We start from the raw sequence: 22420 nt of genomic DNA on the forward strand, positions 1-22420 counted from the left end.
CCCTCGCCTTCCGCCCGATTGTAGCTGAGATAGGCTCCAGCGCCCCCCGCGACCCCGAAGAGAATAAGCGGTAGAAAATGGATGGATGGATGAAATAATGTGTAGCAGCAATTTGTAATCTTCAGTTAAATTACAGTACAGTTGTAATTAATATAGGCTGGATGCATTAATCTAGGGGTGCCGAAAGCATGTAAAGTAACTATATATATATACAAACTCCGTTTCCATATGAGTTGGGAAATTGTGTTAGATGTAAATATAAACGGAATACAATGATTTGCAAATCCTTTTCAACCCATATTCAACTGAATGCACTACATAGACAAGATATTTGATGTTCAAACTCATAAACTTTATTTTTTTTTGCAAATAATAATGAACTTAGAATTTCATGGCTGCAACACATGCCAAAGTAGTTGGGAAAGGGCATGTTCACCACTGTTCACACAAAGTGGTGACCCTCGCCCCATCCTTGTTTGTGAATGACTGAGCATTTCATGGAATCTACTTTTATACCCAATCATGGCACCCACCTGTTCCCAATTTGCCTGTTCACCTGTGGGATGTTCCAAATAAGTGTTTGATGAGCATTCCTCAATTTTATCAGTATTTATTGCCACCTTTCCCAACTTCTTGTCACGTGTTGCTGTCATCAAATTCTAAAGTTAATAATTATTTGGAGAAAAAAAAATGTTTATCAGTTTGAACATCAAATATGTTGTCTTTGTAGCATATTCAACTGAATATGGGTTGAAAAGGATTTGCAAATCATTGTGTTCCGTTTATATTTACATCTAACACAATTTCCCAACTCATATGGAAACAGGGTTTGTATATATATATATATATATATATATATATATATATATATATATATATATATATATATATATATATATATATGTATATATATATATATATATATATATATATATATATATATATATATATATATGTATATATATATATATACTGTATGTATGTGTGTGTGTATGGGGCTTCATAATATCCACAATGTTCAGTAAGCAGGTTGTGTTGTGTGTGACCATACCTTTATGTTAGTTATTCTTTTTGTTTGCACCATGACAAGGGAAGGTTGTTTGCATTGTGTCATATAAGTAAATGCTGTACTATTACTTCATTTTACTTTTCAAGGATCATTTATCTGATTTACTCACGTTGTCCACAAGATGACAGTAAATATGTAGCATTCAGAGACCACCTGGTATCTAAGATTAATTTGAAAGCACTGCACAGTGCGACGCTTAGTTGAACTCATGATGTCCCGCGGGCCTAATAGAAGAGGCTGGCGGGGTGCATTTGGCCCCGCGGACCGTACGTTGGACACCCCTGCATTAAACCATTCATTTGTACAAAGAATGAGCCAGTTGTATGTAATTTCAAGCATTAAATCTGTATTTTCCATGTTGCTACTAAGGAAGTGATGCTGCCACCACCATGTTTATCGTGGCGATCTTGTGTCTTATCAGAAAAATACATTTCTCTTGCAGTTTGCAAAAAATGTTCTGCAGAAATGAAACGGTGTGGGTTAAAAACAAGCTTCTGTGATGATCCGTTGCCCGGATCATGTTTTACTTAGTTTACTATTTCCTTAGTTCTTGATTTAGTTCGGTTTCAGCACCCTGGTTTGTTTCTTTGTTGCCATGGGTGCTGACTATTGTCACCTGCCTCTGATTAGTGGTCGAGACGCTCACCTGCCCCCTGCTAATCAGAGAGCTATTATTCCTGCCTCGCGCCTTCTCTGCTGGCAGTTCTGTTTTGGAACACACAACAAGTTATGTTAGTTTTTCCTGCTTCTTGTTCTTTTTTTTGGCTAGTCCTGTGCTAAGCTTAGTATAGCTTCCTGTGCCATCGACACCCCTTTTTGTATTTTGGCTTGATTTATTGGAATAAATCATTTTCCTACCTGCACGCCGCTTCCTGACTTCATCTTACCCAAACATAACAGCTTCAAAACAATCAAATCTGATAAAACACCTTCAAATCCACCATCGTGAAGATTTATGGAAGTAATACAGATATTAACAGTAAATGAACAAGTAGATTAATAATTCATTTTCTACCACTTGTCCTTAATAATTTTGAATGGAAAATGACACAATATGTTACTGCATACGTCAGCACCTAAATTCGGAGCCTTTGTTTGCTTACTTACTAATAAGTAAGCATGTCTTGTTGTCTTGTATGTTCACTATTTTATTTAAGGACAAACTTGCAATAAGAAACATATGTTTAATGTACCTTAAGATTTTTTGTTAAAATAAAGCCAATAATGCAAATTTTTGTCGTCCCCCTTATTTAGAAAAGCACAGAAAAATATCAAAATAATTTTGGTACCGGTACCAAAATATTGGTATCGGGACAACATTAGTTAATACATATACCGTATTTTTCGGACTATAAGTCGCAGTTTTTTTCATAGTTTGGCCGGGCTCCAGTGCGACTTATAAATGTTTTTTTCCTTCTTTATTATGCATTTTCGGCAGGTGCGACTTATACTCCGGTGCGACTTATACTCCGAAAAATACGGTACATAAATATCCCTAATACATTTCCCATAAATATCCCATGCCTCTTGCACAGGGCTCAAACTCAGGTCCTGCCCAGGGCTCCAATATGAACTCAAAACCAAACATCAGAAACAATTTGTACTGTGTTCTTTGGTGTGTTCAATTCCCCTATTCATTGAATTCTTCAAACACAGCCCAAATTAAACCAAAGACAATGAGAAGCTCTTGACTTCCTGCCTCACTAGAATAACAACCTCCCTGCACTGATATATCTTCTTGTCATTTTAGATCATTTGTTAGCATGTTTGTTGTAGTATCCTTTTTTAAAAAGATTTTATTGACTTTGTCCGTGGATTAACCCGAAACCTCGCTCAGGTATCAGCATAGCATCTCCTCAGCTTACCATAGTAGAAATGCACAGGTGATCAGAAAGGATTTTCCCATTTGCAAAGTAAACATACATAAAGGAGGAGAGATTGTTGCATTACTTCACAAAGTACACTTCGGTCTGATGGCTCCTCCCTGGAAAAACCTCTCAGCCGTGTCTAATTCTATTTTGGAATAAATGGTATCAGGAGGCAAGCGTAAGCAGAAAGTGAAATGTTTGCGTAAATAGAAGTCAGTGTCGGATACACGTGTGTAATTTGATGCTTATCTCGCGTTAGCACTTCCTGTGAAAATGCGTATGAAGGCAAATGTGCAATAAGGTAGTGTGTGTTTCATTGACGGAAGGTGGTAATTGTACTGAGGAGGAGGAGGAAGTGGGATGGACAGGGAGAAGTCGAGCTGACTTGCACAGGAAGGAGGAAAAAACTGCTGATGAGGAGACACAATGGCAGACAGGCGTAAAGAACATTAGGGTCAGTCGTGGCCATCTAGACTATAAATAACTTTTTATTGTGCATTTTGTCTCTGGCAGGTTCTGGTGCTGTCTTCCAGCTTTAATTTAAGATGTTTCACAAGCATTTATAATTTAAGATCTTTCTGCGGATCAATACTTTACTTATTTTTTCAATCAGTCAATCAAGAAATGTCTCCGTCCGTAGGATCCATCATTGTTTCTCCCCTCCTCAAGTGCATTACTAAAGCCAACCGTCCGTCCTTCTGAGTGTCCTTCCCCAAGTAGTCTCCCGCTTCCTCTCTTCTGACCCACTTAATCTTTTGTGAACAGTGCAGTCAAAGTGTCGCTTTAGCTTTGTTGCTCAATGTTCCCTCTGAATGGTTTTGGGGAGCGACATTGAGTAGCAGATCTTGCACCATGCACTTGTTTCAGGCATGTTCTTCTGCTCTGTGATTCTCCCCACTGTCTCTCTCTCTCTCCCCCTCATCTCATCCTTCTCAACTTTCACACTAAAAACAACAACATTTTATCTGCTCAAACCACCCACTGATTTCTCAATTTCTTAGATTCTCAGAACCACAGGTGATTGTAGAGCAGGGGTCAGCAATCCCTCTACATTGAGGCTCCCTTCGCAGAGCTTTTGAGATTTTTTGTTAACACTGTAGTGGGGGAGTCTATAATCTCTGACTGTCTATAAAGCCGTGAAAGTCTACAGGCTTAGTCCTGACTGGTGATTGGATGAGTGTGAGGAAGGCAAGGAAATGAGAGTGTGTGTGTGTGGTGAGAGAGATGTCTTATTGAATGTGTGCAACCCCATGCCCGCGATACTTATCATGAATATATACCCTCCCCAAAAATCCCAGATGAAAAAAAACTGCATTCCTTTGCCTTTACTTCTGTGCATAATAATCATGTTAAAAGAAATGAATAAATTCTAAAAAAAAAATCTAACGTTAAAAGGCATTTTCAAAACAAGCACTCAGCATTTTCTTAAAAGTAGTGCTGTCAAATTATTAATTTTTCAAATCAGATAAACTACACTTTTAGATTTAGTACAATAGTGTTATCCCGATGCCAATATTTTGGTACCGGTACCAAAATTATTTCGATACTTTTCGGTACTTTTCTATATAAAGGGGACCACAAAAAATTGCATTATTGGCTTTATTTTAACAAAAAAATCCTACGGTACAATAAACATATGTTTCTTATTGCAAGTGTGTCCTTAAATAAAATAGTGAACATACTAGACATCTTGTCTTTTATTAGTAAGTAAGCAAACAAAGGCTCCTAATTTGTCTGCTGACATATGCAGTGACATATACTGTCATTTATCATTCTATTTTGTCAAAATTATTAAGGACAAGTGGTAGAAAATGAATTATTAATCTACTTGTTCATTTACTGTTAATATCGGCTTACTTTCTCTTTTAACATGTTTTATCTACGCTTCTGTTAAAATGTAATAATCACTTATTCTTCTGTTGTTTGATACTTTACATTAGTTTTGGATGATACCACAAATTTGGGTATCAATCCGATACCAAGTCGTTACAGGATCATACATTGGTCATATTCAAAGTCCTCATGTGTCCAGGGACATATTTCAGAATCAGAATCAGAATCAGCTTTATTGTCATTACGCAGGGTAACGAGATTGAGGCCATTCCATACAGTGCGATGTGTGCATGCAAGAAAACAATGTGTAAATATATAAAAATATAAAAAATATAGAAGTGCAAAGAAAGGTGTGGCCCACAAATGTGACCCTGTACACTCTATACAGTGGGTGAAATGAATATATACATGAAAAAAACAGGGTGGTTGGTGGAATGGGTTATTGCACCGAAGAGAAGGCAGTTATGAGGGACAATGGGGCAGTCCGTTCAGGGTGGTTATGGCCCTGGGGAAGAAGCTGTTCTTTAGCCTGTTTGTCTTGGTGTTAATGCACTGTAGCGCTTCCCAGGGGGCACCAGGTGGAACAGGTCAGAGCCAGGGTGGGTGCTGTCCTTGATGATGGCACTGGCTCTGTTGAGGCAGCGGGAGGTGTAGATGTCCATCAGAGAGGGGAGAGGGCGGCCGATGATCTCCTGAGTTTATAAACATAAAATACATTTTTTTAAAAATGAAAGAAGATGTTGTGATGCCAAAAAATATCGACGTAATCATAGTAGTATCGACTAGATACGTTACTGTACTTGGTATCATTACAGTGGATGGTAGGTGTTGATCCACCAATGGCGTTTGTTTACATTTTGACGCCGGTGAGCTAGGGTGTGTAGTGAAGCATGTTTAGCTATTCCTCGTCCTGCAGAGATGATGCTTGTAAAAAAAACTTACCCTGCCATAATTTAAACTAGATGAGGCAATTCCTGAAGGAATTGCGTGTGAATGCTCCAGTGCTGATGAAATGTAGTTTGAATGTAAGAATAGTTTGAATGTTGAAGAGCTGACACCGAACTGAAATGCTAAAGGAATGCAAGATAAATGTAGAAATGGTTTGAATGTTGAAATGGTTTGAATGTTGGAAAGCCGACGCTAAACTGAAATACTAGTGGAATGCACAAATAGTTTGAAAGTTGGAATAGAAGGTTGAAGTGGTTTAAGAGGTGAAGAGCAGAAGCTGTACTGAAATGTAGCATGAATCTTGGTATAGTTAGGAGAGTTAGCATATTTCAAGAGGTTACAAAGTAACATAATCTAGCTGTAAATGTATCACATTAGCTAAAATGCTGGCATAAAACCTCAGCATGCGAACAGGTGAACAGCTAACATACTTGTAACATGGAGCCAAGTAATGATTATTATTATTAGGTTAAAAAGTGCGAAATTAGCTAAAATGTTGGCATGCTAACATTAACATGGTAATAGAGAAAAAGATAGCATACCTATACTGCAAATCCCATCTGGGTTTATTTTGATTTGAAATTAGCCGGTAAGCACAACTGTCGGAGTCTCCTCACTCATATTTGCACTAACATTGACCTGATCATTAACCGTAGCCCAACCCGCACCTCCTTCCAGATAACTACCCGCGGTTAAGATTAAGGAGCATTTTACGGTCAAAATAAATTGTGTATTAGTAATCTGCCGATATATACATGTGATAATTTGGGGGGGAATAATCACATGAGTTAACTAGCTATTTTCGACCGCCCTTCTCGAATAGCGCTAGCCATACTATTATTATCAACATATTATTGCACAGCCACACTAGCTGGCATCCGTCACACATGCACACTACAGTTCTGTTTGTCGGGATATGTTATTGTAACTCGGGATGTTGGATGCTGCCGATTCCAAGACCGAGTGAGATCGACCGATACCAACACCGATACGATTAGATGTATAACTTGTACATTTTTCAATGTATCTATGATGAGTGCGATTGATAGTATAACAATACCAACGTAATACAAACTTGTTCTTCATTCTCTTTTATCACATACAATTGTTTGAGCAAAACAAAATCAATAGTGCAGAATAACTGAACAAAATCAAAGACTACAATCTACTACTGATTTAAATCCTTAGTTTTTTGTCCTCATCATCCTCCTGTGTCCAGAGAATTAATCCCCAAGGCTGTACACATTAATAAAAACAGCAAAAAAAATACTTTGAGAAAATAAATATATTAATTTATTCATTTTATCAATTATATTCTAATACTACTCTTTGACACCACCAGTTTATGGATCGACTCACCCTTCTCTTACATGTGGTGTACTGATTGTGACGATTCTGACTCGCCAACAGTTATTGTTATATTATCCTCTGTCTAACTGTCTTTGTTGAACTTGTTAATTTCCTGTTAATATCTGCTTACTTTCTGCTGTAACGCTTCTTCAATTTAGCTAAGCACTTATTTATTGGTGATTTTTAAAGCTAGCCTTGCAGTTAGGTTAGCTATTAGCACGCCTGCTACTAGCTTGCTTTCGGTGTGTAACATGCTAAGCCTCGTCCTCCATTGACAATGGTACTTGTTACTTGTTACTTAAAGGTGTTTTTTTGTACTTTTGCCTGTCATTCACAATCCTTAAGTATTAGTAAGACACATAAGTATATATTTTTTTGCATTCTAATTTTTAATAATCGTCTCGTCCTAGGTGGATAGCAATGGTGCTAATGGGAGTAATCAATTTTGCCTCTAAATCTATCTAAAAATGCATTCAAAAAAACGCCATCAATACGCCATTTACATCTCGTGACCAAGTATTAGAAATATTGTTATTATAAGCATTTACGCAGACTATTTCAAGCCACGCCGTGATCACAGAGCTGCAACGTTGACAAACTGAGCTGCTGCCTATAATCGCCTGTTAGCTCGTGAAACTTAATTCTAGATTATAAATCATGCTTCTCACCTTAAAAATCAAGAGGTATCAGAAGAGATTGAGGACATGATGACAGAGATGTAGAAGAGATACACATTGAGAACACTGACGCAGAGGATGAGACAGAAGAGCCAGCAGAGAAAACAGTAGGGATGATTTTAATTTCTACTTTATGGTTAATTAAGACTATTATTAGGAGACTACTGTGCAGGGAGAGCTGCTACAGGTGAGAACATCATTCTTAAGGTATGAATTGACGTTAAAACAGGTCAAATTAGTGTTAAAAAAAGGCTTCTTTTTTTTCCGAAGGCATCATGCCACTAAAGTCTCACTCTTGTCATTTTCTGAAACTTGGCAACTCTGTAGACATAAAAAGGTTGTAGACGTAAACCGAGAAATTGGTCATCTGGGACTTTTAACTTAGACCCGTAGAAAGACACAAAAAGAAATGTGTGGCATTGGCTTTTTTTTTTTTAACTCTTCGCAAGGATTATGATTACCGGTAATTCTTCAACTAAACGGCAAGAGTTGAACATCCCATCAGTCGGCATCCTAGTGGGAACAGATATTGTACAGTAAGTGATTGTTTCATTACGTTTGTTGTCTTTCATGAAGTCTGCCATGACTAGTAGTGTTGATGTTGTCGAAGGAAAAAGTGAACGTTGTGATGCATCTATGAAATGAATGCCCCGCCGTATGCTTAAAATGATGAAAATATGTGAATATTACATATCATTATGAATGTGCCTGTTACTACATTACACATATACTTACAGCGTGCATATGAAACGTTGATGGAGGTGTTTGGATGTTTTTAGAGCGTTCCATCGGCGGAAAAAAGTGACTCTCATAGGCTCCATGGTTAGCTTTTATTTCCAATTTTTTCCGAGTTAGAATACATTAAAAAAAAGAAAACCACATGTGTGCTTATCTCACATCAGAATTGTGAATGATAAGCAAATTCCAAAGAAAGTGCAGTTCCCTTAAGATAATAAGTGATACAGCTTTTTGCCATAATGGAGGTGATTATTATTAACTTAGAGGAGCGTCTCCATACTGTGTATGGAGACACATAATGCTAGTCACTTTGCAGCCGGGGGACTAAAAATGAATACAGTGTTAGCCAGAGGGAATCGGTTTTTTTGATCGGCTTTAAAAGGCATTAATCAGAAATGACAAACATACACTTTTTCTCGAAAATGGTCTGATCGTCACATCCATAGTTGTATCAGGTACAGTTAAAAATGTATTAATACTTTTAAAAAGTTTTATAGGCTGTGTTAGTTTGGCGTCTCCAGACTATGTTTCTTTGGTGTTAGAAGGGGCTTAATGCTTGTTTTTATGTAAAGGTTGCTGACCTCTATTCTAGAAGTACAAGAAAACATAGTTTTGTATGTGTAACTAAAACAAGCAGAACAGAAACAAGTAACAGTACACAGTCAAAAGAGTATTGGAGGGCAAAGAAGAAGAAGAAGGGAAAGAAACCAAGATGTTTAGTTAGTCAAAAAAGAGGAAGATTAAAGGTTTGAGGGAGTCGTAGCATCGCATAGATTTGCTGTTTCTTGTTGTTTCACTTCAGTATCAAAACAACTCGTGCATGTCTGATTGGACACCTCAAGGAAGGCTTCTTCAGTCCCAACACAAACCACTCTTGCACATTATGAGAAGTACATTACTTTGAATTGCTGACGTTATTGTTTCCCGGGACATTTTATGGGCTTAAATCAATAATATGAGAGACAAATGGCATTCAAATCTCACATCAAGACTAATGATGATCCACGTATTTAATCTGCTTTCAGGTCAAGAGTGAAGGCCCCAAGCTGGTGCCATTCTTCAAGGCAACCTGTGTTTATTTTGTCCTGTGGTTGCCAACCTCAAGTCCATCCTGGTTTAGCGCACTTATCAAATGTCTGCCCATATTTTGCCTATGGGTGTTTCTCCTGGCGCACGGCTTCAGCTTCCTGGGGGCTCACGCCAGTGCCCGCAAGATCCTGGCCGGCCTCATCTTTTCCGCTCTGGGCGACGCCTTCCTCATTTGGCAGGAGCAAGGCTACTTTGTCCACGGTAAGAATAAAATGCTACACGCTGAGTTGCACAGCTGGAAATGAGATACATGCCTTTAAAAAGACAAATTCAATTACGACAAGTGTAACTCAGATTGGCTATTATCTTAACGGTGCTGGTTCAATTGTGCCTTGGAAAGCAGCAAAATCCATTAGAAGTTTTGAAGAAATTACCTGTGAGTTGAATAGATACTCTGAAAGCTGCTGTTTTTACACTTCAAACTTGACTTTTACAGTTTGACCCTGAAAGAGGTACAGTCACCTTAAAGGGGAACTGACATTTTTTTTGTTCACAATCATCGTGAGAGACAAGAAGACAAATGTTATTTTTTTTCTTTTGCATTCTAACATGTAAAAATTGGCTCGTTCTAAATGGCTGGCAATGCAGCTAATTGGAACAGTCAATTCTACTTCTAAATCACTTAAAACCTTTACCACATATGGAGATATCCTATGATGTAACAAAGTTGTCACAAAATTCGTTTGGAGGTACCAACGGGTAAGAAAAGTCACGTTTGCATATTAGGACCCTTTTAAGTCCATTTCTTCATTTCCATTGTCAAAAGTTATGAAAGGGAACTAGTCAAATAGCTACTAGCTCCTAGTAGCCTATAGCCTACCATGTTTCTTTTTTGTAAATGACTTCACTAAAATACAAGAAAAGATCAAATGTGTGTGTTTATTGGAGGACATTTAGATGTTAACTACCTGCACAAGTAAACATCTTACAGCAGTGCTGGTATCAGAGTTTATAGCAGAAATTTTAGATGCAAGCCGATATCAAATACTTACTTTTGCTGATATCTATAATAATAATAATAATAATAAATTTTATTTATAAGGCGCCTTTCTGGGCACTCAAGGACACCGTACAAAATCACAACAATAAAATCAAATTGGATTAAAAAAAACAACAACAACAACAACAACAAAGAGAAAAGAAAAGATGATTACAATGAATAAGCAGTCAGGAATAGGTGTGTTTTGAGTCTTGATTTGAAGAGGGATATTGAATCTAAGTTGGGAAGGTCTGGTGGTAAAGAGTTCCAAAGATGTGGGGCAGAGCGGCTGAAAGCTCGGGCACCCATGGTGGACAGTTTAAAAAAAGAGACAGTGAGATGGATGGATGAAGAAGATCTTAGGGAATGTGAGAGCGTGGCGACATGGATCAGGTCAGAGAGATATGATGGAGAGAGGTTATGGATGGCTTTGAAAGTGAGGAGAATTATTTTAAAGTGGATGCGATGTTTGATGGGTAGCCAGTGGAGTTGCTGCAGGACAGGGGTTATGTGCTGGATTGAAGGGGTTCTGGTGATTATCCGGGCTGCAGAGTTCTGGAGAAGCTGAAGTTTGTGAAGTGACTTGTGAGGGAGACCAAACAGGAGAGAGTTGCAGTAGTCAAGACGAGAGGTGACCAGTCTATGGACTAGTATGGCAGCAGTATGTGGGGTAAGGGATGGGCGAAGACGATTAATGTTTCGTAGATGAAAGTAAGCAGACCGGGTAATGTTGTTTATGTGGGCTTGAAAGGAAAGTGTGCTGTTCAGGATGACACCCAGACTCTTGACTTGGGAGGAGGGTGAGACAGAGGAATTGCCGAGAGTAACGGACAAGCTGTTGGTTTTGGCGAGAATGGTTTTTGTACCGACAAGTAAGATTTCGGTTTTATTACTATTGAGTTGAAGGAAATTGGATGAGAACCACTGCTTGAGTTCACTGAGGCAGTCTGTAAAGGAAGAAGGAGGGAGAGAGGCAGTTGGTTTGGAGGAGATGTAGAGCTGGGTGTCATCCGCATAGCAGTGAAAATATATTTTAAATTTATCTGAGTGATATTCAAGGATTGAAGGAACTTAATTGTCATACCAGCACACATGAGATGGCACACAATTATGTACCTGAGGTATGTACAAAATAATGTAAATGGAATAGGACATAAATAGATCAATATTGCATCGGGACACCACAAATACATTGTCCCTGCTGGAAAAAGCATACGCGCCATTTAACGTTTCTGAGGCCAACGATCAACGATCCAATTAGAACTAGTGCATGTAGACAAGGACGTCACATACATGTTTGAAAATGGAAGAGAGCGATTTATTTGGGAAATGTGATAATGCAGTGCATGTACATTTACTGACCGTGCCTATGTGCCACTTGATTTCATTTTGTGCTATTTATGTAGGTGATGGCGCTATCACCTTCCCTCTTACGAACTAGGCGGTGGAAATTCAAGACGGATCAGGGCTTACCACTCCAAACAGTGCCAGCGTTGGCTAAAAGTGAAGTCTTTATTCTTAGCAATACAATCCCGACGCAAGGGACGCAACAAAAAAATTTGAAAAAACCTTGATACAATGATTTCGACGCCAACTACTTCTTCCTGGCTGCAGCTTAAAACGAGCGAGATGGAAGTCGGCAAGCCGGTGCCAGCAATCAGGAACTAATGGTGGGCGTAGTGAATGCAGCAGACAATAAAACACAGCAGTACTCCACTTGACAATAAGCCTGTAGGCCACAGTAATATTGATGCATTTGTAGATGTACTAAGTAGGCTGAAATTCTTGATTGAAAACTGACTTCTGCAGTATTGCTGACACAAGAGGTTATTTCACACTTGGACTCTTGGGTCTGGTTTGTTTTCCTCCGTGTTGTGTGAGCAATCAAACTCAGATGTGGCTTAATCAAATGCACCTACACCTACAAAAGACGAGAGAAGACTCAAAATAGTCTAAGCTTTTGGTAGAATGTGTGCATGTATTCCTCCAGTGGGTCCTGTTATACAAAACCAGTGAAGTTGGCACGTTGTGTAAATCGTAAATAACAACAGAATACCATCCATCCATCCATTTTCTACCGCTTATTCCCTTTGGGGTCGCGGGGGGCGCTGGAGCCTATCTCAGCTACAATCGGGCGGAAGGCGGGGTACACCCTGGACAAGTCGCCACCTCATCGCAGGGCTAACACAGATAGACAGACAACATTCACACTCACATCCACACACTAGGGCCAATTTAGTGAATACCATGATTTAAAAATCCTTTTCAACCTATATTCAATTGAATAGACTGCAAAGACAAGATATTTAACGTTCGAACTGGTAAACTTTGTTATTTTTTGCAAATATTAGCTCATTTGGAATTTGATGCCTGCAACAGGTTTCAAAAAAGCTGGCACAAGTGGCATAAAAGACTGAGAAGGTTGAGGAATGCTCATGAAACACTTATTTGGAACATCCCACAGGTGAACAGGCTAATTAGGAACAGGTGGGTGCCATGATTGGGTATAAAAGCAGCTTCCATGAAATGCTCAGTCATTCACAAACAAGGATGGGGTGAGGGTCACCACTTTGTGAACAAATGCGTGAGAAAATTGTCGAACTGGTAAACTTTGTTATTTTTTGCAAATATTAGCTCATTTGGAATTTGATGCCTGCAACATGAAATAATCAAAAAAGCTGGCACAAGTGGCAAAAAAGACTGAGAAAGTTGCAGAATGCTCATCAAACACTTATTTGGAACATCCCACAGGTGAATTGGGAACAGGTGGGTGCCATGACTGGGTATAAAAGCAGCTTCCATGAAATGCTCAGTCATTCACAAACAAGGATGGTGCGAGGGGCACCACTTTGTCAACAAACGCGTGAGCAAATTGTCCAACAGTTTAAGAACAACATTTCTCATTGAGCTATTGCAACGAATTTAAGGATTTCACCATCTACGGTCCGTAATATCATCAAAAGGCTCAGAGAATCTGGAGAAATCACTGCACGTAAGCGATGATATTACGAACCTTCGATCCCTCAGGCAGTACTGTATCAGAAACCGACATCAGTGTGTAAAGGATATCACCACATGGGCTCAGGAACACTTCAGAAAACCACTCTCAGTAACTACAGTTGGTCGCTACATCTGTAAGTGCAAGTTAAAACTCTACTATGCAAAGCGAATGCCATTTATCAACAACACCCGAGCTCATCTAAGATGAACTGATGCAAAGTGGAAAAGTGTTCTGTGGTCTGACAAGTCCACATTTCAAATTGTTTGTGGAAACTGTGGACGTCGTGTCCACCGGACTAAAGAGGAAAAAAAACATCCAGACTGTTATAGGCGCAAAGTTCAAAAGCCAGCATCTGTGATGGTATGGGGGTGTATTAGTGCCCAAAGCATGGGTAACTTACACATCTGGGAAGGCACCATTAATGCTGAAAGGTACATACAGGTTTTGGAGCAACATATGTTGCCATCCAAGCAATGTCTTTTTTCAGCAAGACAATGCCAAGCCACATTCTGCACGTGTTACAACAGCGTGGCTTCATAGTAAAAGAGTGCGGGTACTAGACTGGCCTGCCTGTAGTCCGGACCTGTCTCCCATTGAAAATGTGTGGCGCATTATGAATCGTAAAATACGACAACGGAGACCTCGGACTGTTGAACAACTTAAGCTGTACATCAAGCAAGAATGGGAAAGAATTCCACCTGAAAAGCTTCAAAAATTGGTCTCCTCAGTTCCCAATAAAGTGTTGTTAAAAGGAAAGGCCATGTAACACAGTGGTGAAAATACCCCTGTGGCAACTTTTTTGCAATCTGCCATTAAATTCTAAGTTAATGATTATTTGCAAAAAAAAAGGAAATGTTTCAGTTTAAACATTAAATATCTTGTCTTTGCAGTCAATTGAATATAAGTTGAAAAGGATTTGCAAATCATTGTATTCTGTTTTTATTTACCATTTACGCAACGTGCCAACTTCACTGGTTTTGTACTTTGATGAATGGTTTTATGATATGTAATGTTGAATTTGCACTCCTGTTTACATGATTCCACAGGTCTTTTGATGTTTGCCATCACTCACATCCTCTACTCCTCTGCCTTTGGAATGAAGCCCATCAATGTGCGTGCAGGCCTGGTGATAACGGGCGTGTCCAGTGCGAGCTACATGCTTCTCTACCCTTACCTGTCCGGCCCCTTCACCTACCTGGTGGCCGTCTACATCGGTCTGATCGGCTTCATGGCCTGGAGGGCAATCGCAGGCCTGCAGCTCGCCAACGACTTGTGGACCTGGACCAAGCTGTCGGCCTGCCTGGGGGCCGTGCTCTTCATGGTGTCCGACCTCACTATAGCTGTTAACAAGTTCTGCTTCCCAGTTCCCCACTCACGTGCCATCATCATGGCGACGTATTACGCCGCCCAGATGCTGATAGCCCTGTCGGCCGTGGAATGCCAGGATGCGGAGGTTGCCAGGAAGAGGATATGAGGGCCCCCTGACCAGGTCCTGACACATACCCAAGCCTCAGCCCTCATCTCCATCGTTACCATAGCAACCGGAGCACCATGGCCCTGTTTGATAGCCCCACCCTTTTGCGACAGTGTTATCTTCAACCTCTCCCTGCAACAGTCCCATCTACCTTTGGATCTTCAAACGCCTAGTGACCATGGGTGTGTGCACGGTAACGTTAACCTTCTCCACAAAGTATTAGGCCTCATCCTTTTATTTGTTTAAGGGGGAGTATGTCACTGGGAACCTTTTATGACACGTGTGAGAGAGAGCAGAGGCATGTGTGGATTTATGTGTTCGATTCACGTACCTCACTTTTGATGCGTCGCCCACAGACGCAAGACACTTAACTTGGTCCATTCAATTCAATATTTGTGATGTTCTGTCATTTTTTATGTTTTCCGGTTAATGTTCAAAGTGGAACGAACCGGCCGACAACCAAGAAGAGTAGCAATCGTGGTATAGCTTTTGCTGTCTCAAAAAAGGGATTTTATTACAGGCTTTCCAACGTTCAGGAATACCCTGCTCGACCGTCTCCCCCTGTAACTAGGGTGCTATTCTTAAAGTTAGGAGCTGTCGTATTAGCTTTAGTTCCTTCCATCCCAATTACAAACAACCATTTGCTTGGTCTGCTAATGAAGATAGAAAGAGAAATAAAGCAAGAAAGTAGGGAAAACAGACTACATCAGCCAGTGTGCACTGAAGCTTTTGTGACTGAGCATATCATCAGCAGGAGAGTGGGTTGTTTGTGGAAGGTAGACTTTTATGAGTTTGCTCAGTCCATGTCATAGCGGAAGGTTCTTCTTACTCCTCTCTGAGAGAAATACTTTAGGAATTCAAACAGGTGGCACTTTTTACCCGTTGTGTAGGCCAGCCTTGGACGTGTACAGAGTAATCATTGTAGATGCTGAAGAAATGTCAGCATTGTTCACTATGAGAGAAAGTCCATGGTGTTCTTTAAACTGATCAGGCAGTCCACGCTGTCATTATGTGAAAGTTGACTGAAAAGAAAGTATATTGTTGATCAATTGTACTGTATGTGTGTGTATTTTAGGGGATTTGGATGGCATTGGCTCAGTTGTGCTGAGGAATTCAAACAAGGCAACTGGCTTTTTTCTACTGCTTAGGCAATAGTTTTGTTTTGATTGCTGTTGTTTTGTTAGTAAACAGGCATGGTAGAGATCGTGATTAAAGAGCAGATGTAGACATCAAAACCGAAAGTAGTCTACTAACTGACAGACCAATTTTGTTAGCAGTTTGTTTTTAATATGTCCCGTCCTTCATCTTTCATACCTGGATACTACTCTTAGATCGGAGTGTCTTATCGAATATACACAAATATTATCTTCAGATGTCTATGTATGCATATGTGCACACGATACTATACACATGTTTGTCTGCATGTGTTGCTGACTCAATGCACACTCTACAACCAGCTGTAGGCCATAAATGCTGTGACCCATCACAGATGGAGTCATCGTTGCAGTACACTACTGGATATTATGGATTAATGTATTCTCTCAGTGCTCTTAAATATGGATCAGTGCTGGTGACCTCCTTCAGTGTTTTATACAATCCTCTAAGCATGTATGGCTGACATTGAGTCTTATAAGGTTATAATAATTGAAAAAAAACAAACAAATAGGAATAAGCAGTTGCCATCGTAAAATCTTCTTTCACTTAACAGGCTATTTTTAAGTTACGTAACACTACATCAGTACCTTGGCTTATGAGTTTATTTGGTTTTGTGATGAAGCTCGTACTCAAAATACGCGTATCTCAAACTAATGTTCTTTATTAAAAAAACAGCACAATTTTGGCTTTTGAAAAGAAAACTAACTTTTTGATAAGAAATATTGTATGAAAACAATGCATTTGAATGTACTACAAACAACTGCAGTAGTTTGATGAAGTTATGTAATAATAATCTACAGCAGACTTCTAGGGTATCTCCTTCGAGCTGATTTTTCTGTCAAACACACCATAAGCAGCTTTTCCATATTTGCGTCGATAAATGTCCTCTGTTTAAAAATAATTACCGGCAGTATCGACTTATTCTGCTTCGGTTTCGTGCACACTAGCAGTGATATGCTCGTATTGCTTTGCCAAATCGACTAATATCTTTCTTTAATTCAATGAATATCATCCCCTTTGCACTCACTTTTTTGTTCCCGTGGTTGAACAAACAAAGTCTAGGTCTTCCAATAGCTTTTACCTAATAATTCGCAACGGTAACTAACGGTGGGGAGACTTTTGCACGCAACTTAAAGCATAACAATTAGCCGAGAGACAGCTTGTATCCCCCACAAACTTGTGAGCTGGGGCACTCGTAACCAGAGGTACCACTCTATCATTAAAAGTCAGTGAACGTAACGCAGCGCAGCAGGTGTATAAATTCTCATTTGGGTGAGAGTTAAGTTGAGCAGTGCTAGCCAATGAGCTTAATGCCATTGGTTGTCAACTCATTGTCCAGCTTAGCTCTACTTCATATATTATCACACAGTCAGACTAGCTAGCATCCGTTACATTAACTTTTCCACTGATAACGTTGAGATGTAAAAACAATGCAACAAATAATTACTGCTGTCAAAATCTGCTTAAACATTTTTTTAGTTTTGGTTATTCGCGATTAATCACAATAAATTCAAACTTTAGATGAATCAACTTTAAAAGAGACTTTAAAAGAGACTTCAATTATTTGACAAAACTGCAATTGAATGTTATTGTCAGAATGTCATACATCATGAACTTTTATAGATGCGCTGGTGATGCGATCCATCGATCACACGTAAATATAAGCTGTACCCACCTCAATTTTTAGATACATTTTATTTTGTATATATTTTGGCCGCACAAGTCTATATGCCACATTAAAACATAAAATATTTACATAGGCGCTTGTGTTCATTCACATATTCAACAAAAGACAATGACTGTAACAGAGCCTACTAGAGCGTGGTCTTTCGGGGCCCATTAGTGTTGGTGAATTACCGTTCCATGTGGGGGCCGTTTCCTTTTTTCATTGTCCGAGTCGATCGTCTTTGGCTTTGGGGCTGTGTCTTGTGCATTCCGTTGTTTCTGCTCCAAAATGAGGGTGATTCCATAATTTGCTAAATGGCTGACTGAATGATTGTGTGAATGTGTTTTAATTTAATGTCAACAATGTCAATGCAATTTCATTGGTCTGATGCAACGGGGCTAAAATAGTTTGCGGCATGTTAAGTGAAGCCTGTGACTCCGAAAAAATACATAAATGAGCAGCAGCCTTGCAAAAAGCGCAGGGTTCAAAGCATGGGGGAAAATGTAGCGGCTTGTAGTTCGTAAATCACGGTAACGGCAAATTAAAATGGGACTTAAATAACTCTCACACAGTGTAAAAGAAGATAACTACCGCAAAACATAAATAACATCTAATCACGAGTGACGGGAAAAGCTGAAGTCCTGTTGCATCTAACGAGTATTTTTTTTCTTTTTCTTTTCTTTTTTTTACTTTTAAAGGCTGCGGAAAAAGCCAGAGAAGAAGCAAAACGGACTGAATTTGAGGTCTCTTTCGGCTGTGATGAAGTGAGGTCAACATTGCAGGTTTCCCTATATGACAATTAGTCTACATGCTTCATTAGTGTTGACAATAACTCCACTAATTATACATAAAATCTCCGTAATTGCAAATAAACACAAGTGAGCATTGCCTACAGTACGTAGTGTTAGGACATATTTGGTTATCTCTACAGTGAAATGATATGCTGGAGTATGCAAAACAAACTGCAATGGAAAAAGAAAACGACCCATTAATACACAAATGTTTTCATGCTGTCACATGTTATCTGCAGGCAGATCATTGACGACATTTACACTGCAGGCCAAAGTGGACCAAATCAGATTTTTTTTAAATCAGATTTTTCTTCCAGCTGGCTGCTTCGTTTACAAGTAGAATGTGATTTTTTATCAGATTCAGTGTCCAGTGTAAACGGAGCTATAGTTTTTTTCACTTGGCTGACAACAATTGTGGTAGAAATGAATGAAGACTCCATTTCTGCCCGAAGCACGCTTGTTTGTATTTCTGCTTTTGACCCGTCAGCGTGACCACTTGTCGTTTCAATCTGTCCATCCAGCATTACAGCTCATACACTCACTCGCCATCTTCCTCGTCCATGCTCGTTTTGTCCCGAGCCTCGGGTCCAGGAAGCACAATAGAAAACGGAAGATGGAGTCAAGCAGTCTTACTCATCTGCACCATGTAGGCATTTTATGTAAGCAGCCCCCTTTTGGTTGCCAAATAAAGGCATAAGGAGCGTCAGAGAAGAACTCTTTCTCCGGTTATTTTTGTTGGGCAACCCACACTCCAGAAAGTTCCCACTACTATGCATGCTGAAGTCAGAAGGCTGTAAGTTATCGTTCCTATCATACCGCTGTACAGCACGAGTAACCAAAGCTAACTCTTGTATCATTTAGTATCATTTTTCCCATTTTATGTTTGTCCTACTGTTGACTGACAGATGTTGACTGCTAATGTTGCTGGAATAAGATGAGGGGGTGAAATATGACACAGGAGAACGCGCCCTCTGCTTCAGCCTCCCAACAGATGGCAGACGGGTCCGTCACTTTACCTCAATCCGTCAACAGTCCTGTTGTTGTTGTGAGCTTTGTGCGAGCAGACAAAGAGGACCTGAAAGAGGTGCGGGAGGGCATTTGGGTCTGTCCAGGCTGGCCAGTAATGATCCAGAACCAGTAGCTGGTGTAGTATAGAAGTACAGGTTTTTTTCATGCACCTTCTTGTCGCTCTTTGTCGTTTTTAAAGTGTCCGTTAAAACACTTTGGTTCAGAGTATGGATCAACCACGCTTCTCTACAATTTGAAAGTGGAGACTTTGGCATTCTTGTATTCGAAGACTTTTAAAGTGTACAATAGGGCTGCAACGATTAATCGATTAAAAGGGTCATGTGATGCAAAATCAATTTTTCTTACCTGTTTGCACCTGTTTTAGTGTATTTGGGATCCCTATAACTCCCCAAAATGTAATTCCAAACCATGGCGGCTTGACAGACGTAGGCTTAGGTTCCATGATATATTTTTATTATTATTATTATCATTATTGCACACATAATAAGTGACATTTTTATGTTGATTTGGTGCATTTATTAAAAGAAAAAATAATCAATCAATCAAAGTTTATTTATATAGCCCTTAATCACAAGTGTCTCAAAGGGCTGCAAAACGACACATCCTCGGCTCAGATCCCACATCAGGGTAAAGAAAAAACTCAACCCAATGGGATACAATGAGAAAATACGCATTGAGGTTATAAAGTGGTTTATCCGATTACTCAATTAATCAAACAAAGTCATTGATAGATTACTTGATTACTAAATTAATCAACTTCTGCAGCCCTACGGTACAATTAAAGCAAATTGTTCATTGAAGACCCAACTTTTGCTTCAAAGGTGTTTTTTAATGTGACGATTGAGTGTCTGTGACCTGGAAATGTCTGAAGAAAGTGAAGAAAAACTGCAAGATGTTGTGTTAAGACGGGTGTTGTCAACATGTGGGGCAGATCCTCACCTGGGCGACGTCAGGGAGGGTATTATTGGGGCGGCATAGCTCGGTTGGTAGAGTGGCCGTGCCAGCAATTTGAGGGTTGCAGGTTCGATTCCCGCTTCCGCCATCCTAGTCACTGCTGTTGTGTCCTTGGGCAAGACACTTTACCCACCTGCTCCCAGTGCCACCCACACTGGTTTAAATGTAACTATTGGGTTTTACTATGTAAAGCGCTTTGAGTCACTAGAGAAAAGCGCTACATAAATATAATTAACTTCACTTCACTTATTATGATGGGACACACTGTAAAGTTTTAGACTATGCTCCAAGTTATTTTAGAATCTTGGCCACATGAATAATTTTCACTATTAAAAAACAATGTCAATTGAAGTGAATTATATTTATATAGCGCTTTTTCTCAAGTGAATCAAAAAGCTTTACATTGACAAACCCATTATCTACATTTAAGCTACCCTTACACCAGTGTGGGTGGCACTGGGAGCGAGGTGGGTCACAAAAACAGTGATTAGGATGGCGGAAGCTGGATTTGAACCAGGTAAACCTCAAGTTCCTGGCCGTCCGCTCTACCATTTGAGCCACATTGCACCCCCATGGAAGATTGTTTTTGATTAAAATTGCTGACACAACGTCTTACAGTCTTTTGCCACTTTATTGTGTACTAAAAAACTAATTTACCACAACAATTACCCACAATGTACTGACTGACTTTATGAAAAAACAAAATAATCCAATTACTCTCCTTCAAAAGGTAATCAGAATATACAATGTGCTGCTATGATGATGTAACTAACAATTGTAGTATTCAGATGAAAAGTTACAAATATTTTAACTAATAATGATTGTTGAAGCACAACAAATGAATGCATTTTATTTTATTTTATTGCATTTATTTTCCTAGAGGTCTTTCAAAGCTGTCAGTGTTGAGTTTTTTTGTTTTGCAAATAAGCAGCATTTCACTCATGGGAACATTGTTTTCCACATGTATCTTTTAATTGTATTTAATTAAACAAAGTGTTTACCTATATTTCCATGCCCTATAGTTTCTTTCATTGTCCTTGATTTTCATTTGTGATTTCTTTTTTTCAAATTTGTATAGACGAACATGTTTCGTTGTTGTAGTGAAAACTGCTATGAATGTGAATGTCTAGTAAATAAACGCAATCACAATGCAACTTCAACAATCAACGTGTTTCCTTCTGTCTGAGGCAAAGTCCCGCAATCAGAATGTCAGCGGGTATTCATCACCGTTTGTGAGTGTCAGCTTCCTGATTTATAAATTAAATACAGTACTCACAATCATATTGAATAAATCGGTGTTCCTCAAGGATCCGTCCCTGGTCCCGTACTCTTTTCACTGTATATTAAGGATCTGCCTGATATGTTAAGAGTTTAAAATACAGAATGTATGCGATGATGCTGTCATCTTTACTCATTGTAATGATACTAAGAACATTTCTTTGAAGCTAAGAAGTGCACTGTATACAACTAATTTAGCTAAATAACACATGTCTGTTGTTAAAGGTGCCATATGTAATAATGTGGCCAGAAATGGTACTGCAATCACGGTCAAAATTCTGTAGTACTCTCCATCTCTCCCTGACTGAGGTTGCCAGAAATGCAGCCGAATCCAGCTCCATCGACTAGGCCGGTGTTTTTCAACCACTGTGCCATGGCACACTAGTGTGCCGTGGGAGATTATCTAATTTCACCTATTTGGGTTACAAATATTTTTTGCAAAAACCAGTAATTATAGTCTGCAAATGATGTGTTGTTGTTGAGTGTCGATGCTGTCTAGAACTCGGCAGAGTAACCGTGTA

At 39.3% G+C, this 22420-nt stretch overlaps 1 protein-coding gene across 1 annotated transcript in view; it reads left to right on the plus strand.

Moving 5' to 3' along the window:
• The window catches only part of tmem86a (transmembrane protein 86A), a 34181-nt gene extending 12406 nt beyond the window's left edge, over positions 1-21775 (plus strand). Inside the window, exons 2-3 of the mRNA XM_061970005.1 lie at positions 9509-9773; positions 14599-21775. Of these exons, the coding sequence (XP_061825989.1) occupies positions 9509-9773; positions 14599-15026 (693 nt within the window). The 3' untranslated portion in view covers positions 15027-21775. The remainder of the gene's footprint in view (positions 1-9508; positions 9774-14598) is intronic.
• Positions 21776-22420: the final 645 nt, after the last annotated feature.

Source organism: Nerophis lumbriciformis, linkage group LG10 (genome assembly GCF_033978685.3).
Source record: "Nerophis lumbriciformis linkage group LG10, RoL_Nlum_v2.1, whole genome shotgun sequence".
NCBI lineage: Eukaryota > Metazoa > Chordata > Actinopteri > Syngnathiformes > Syngnathidae > Nerophis > Nerophis lumbriciformis.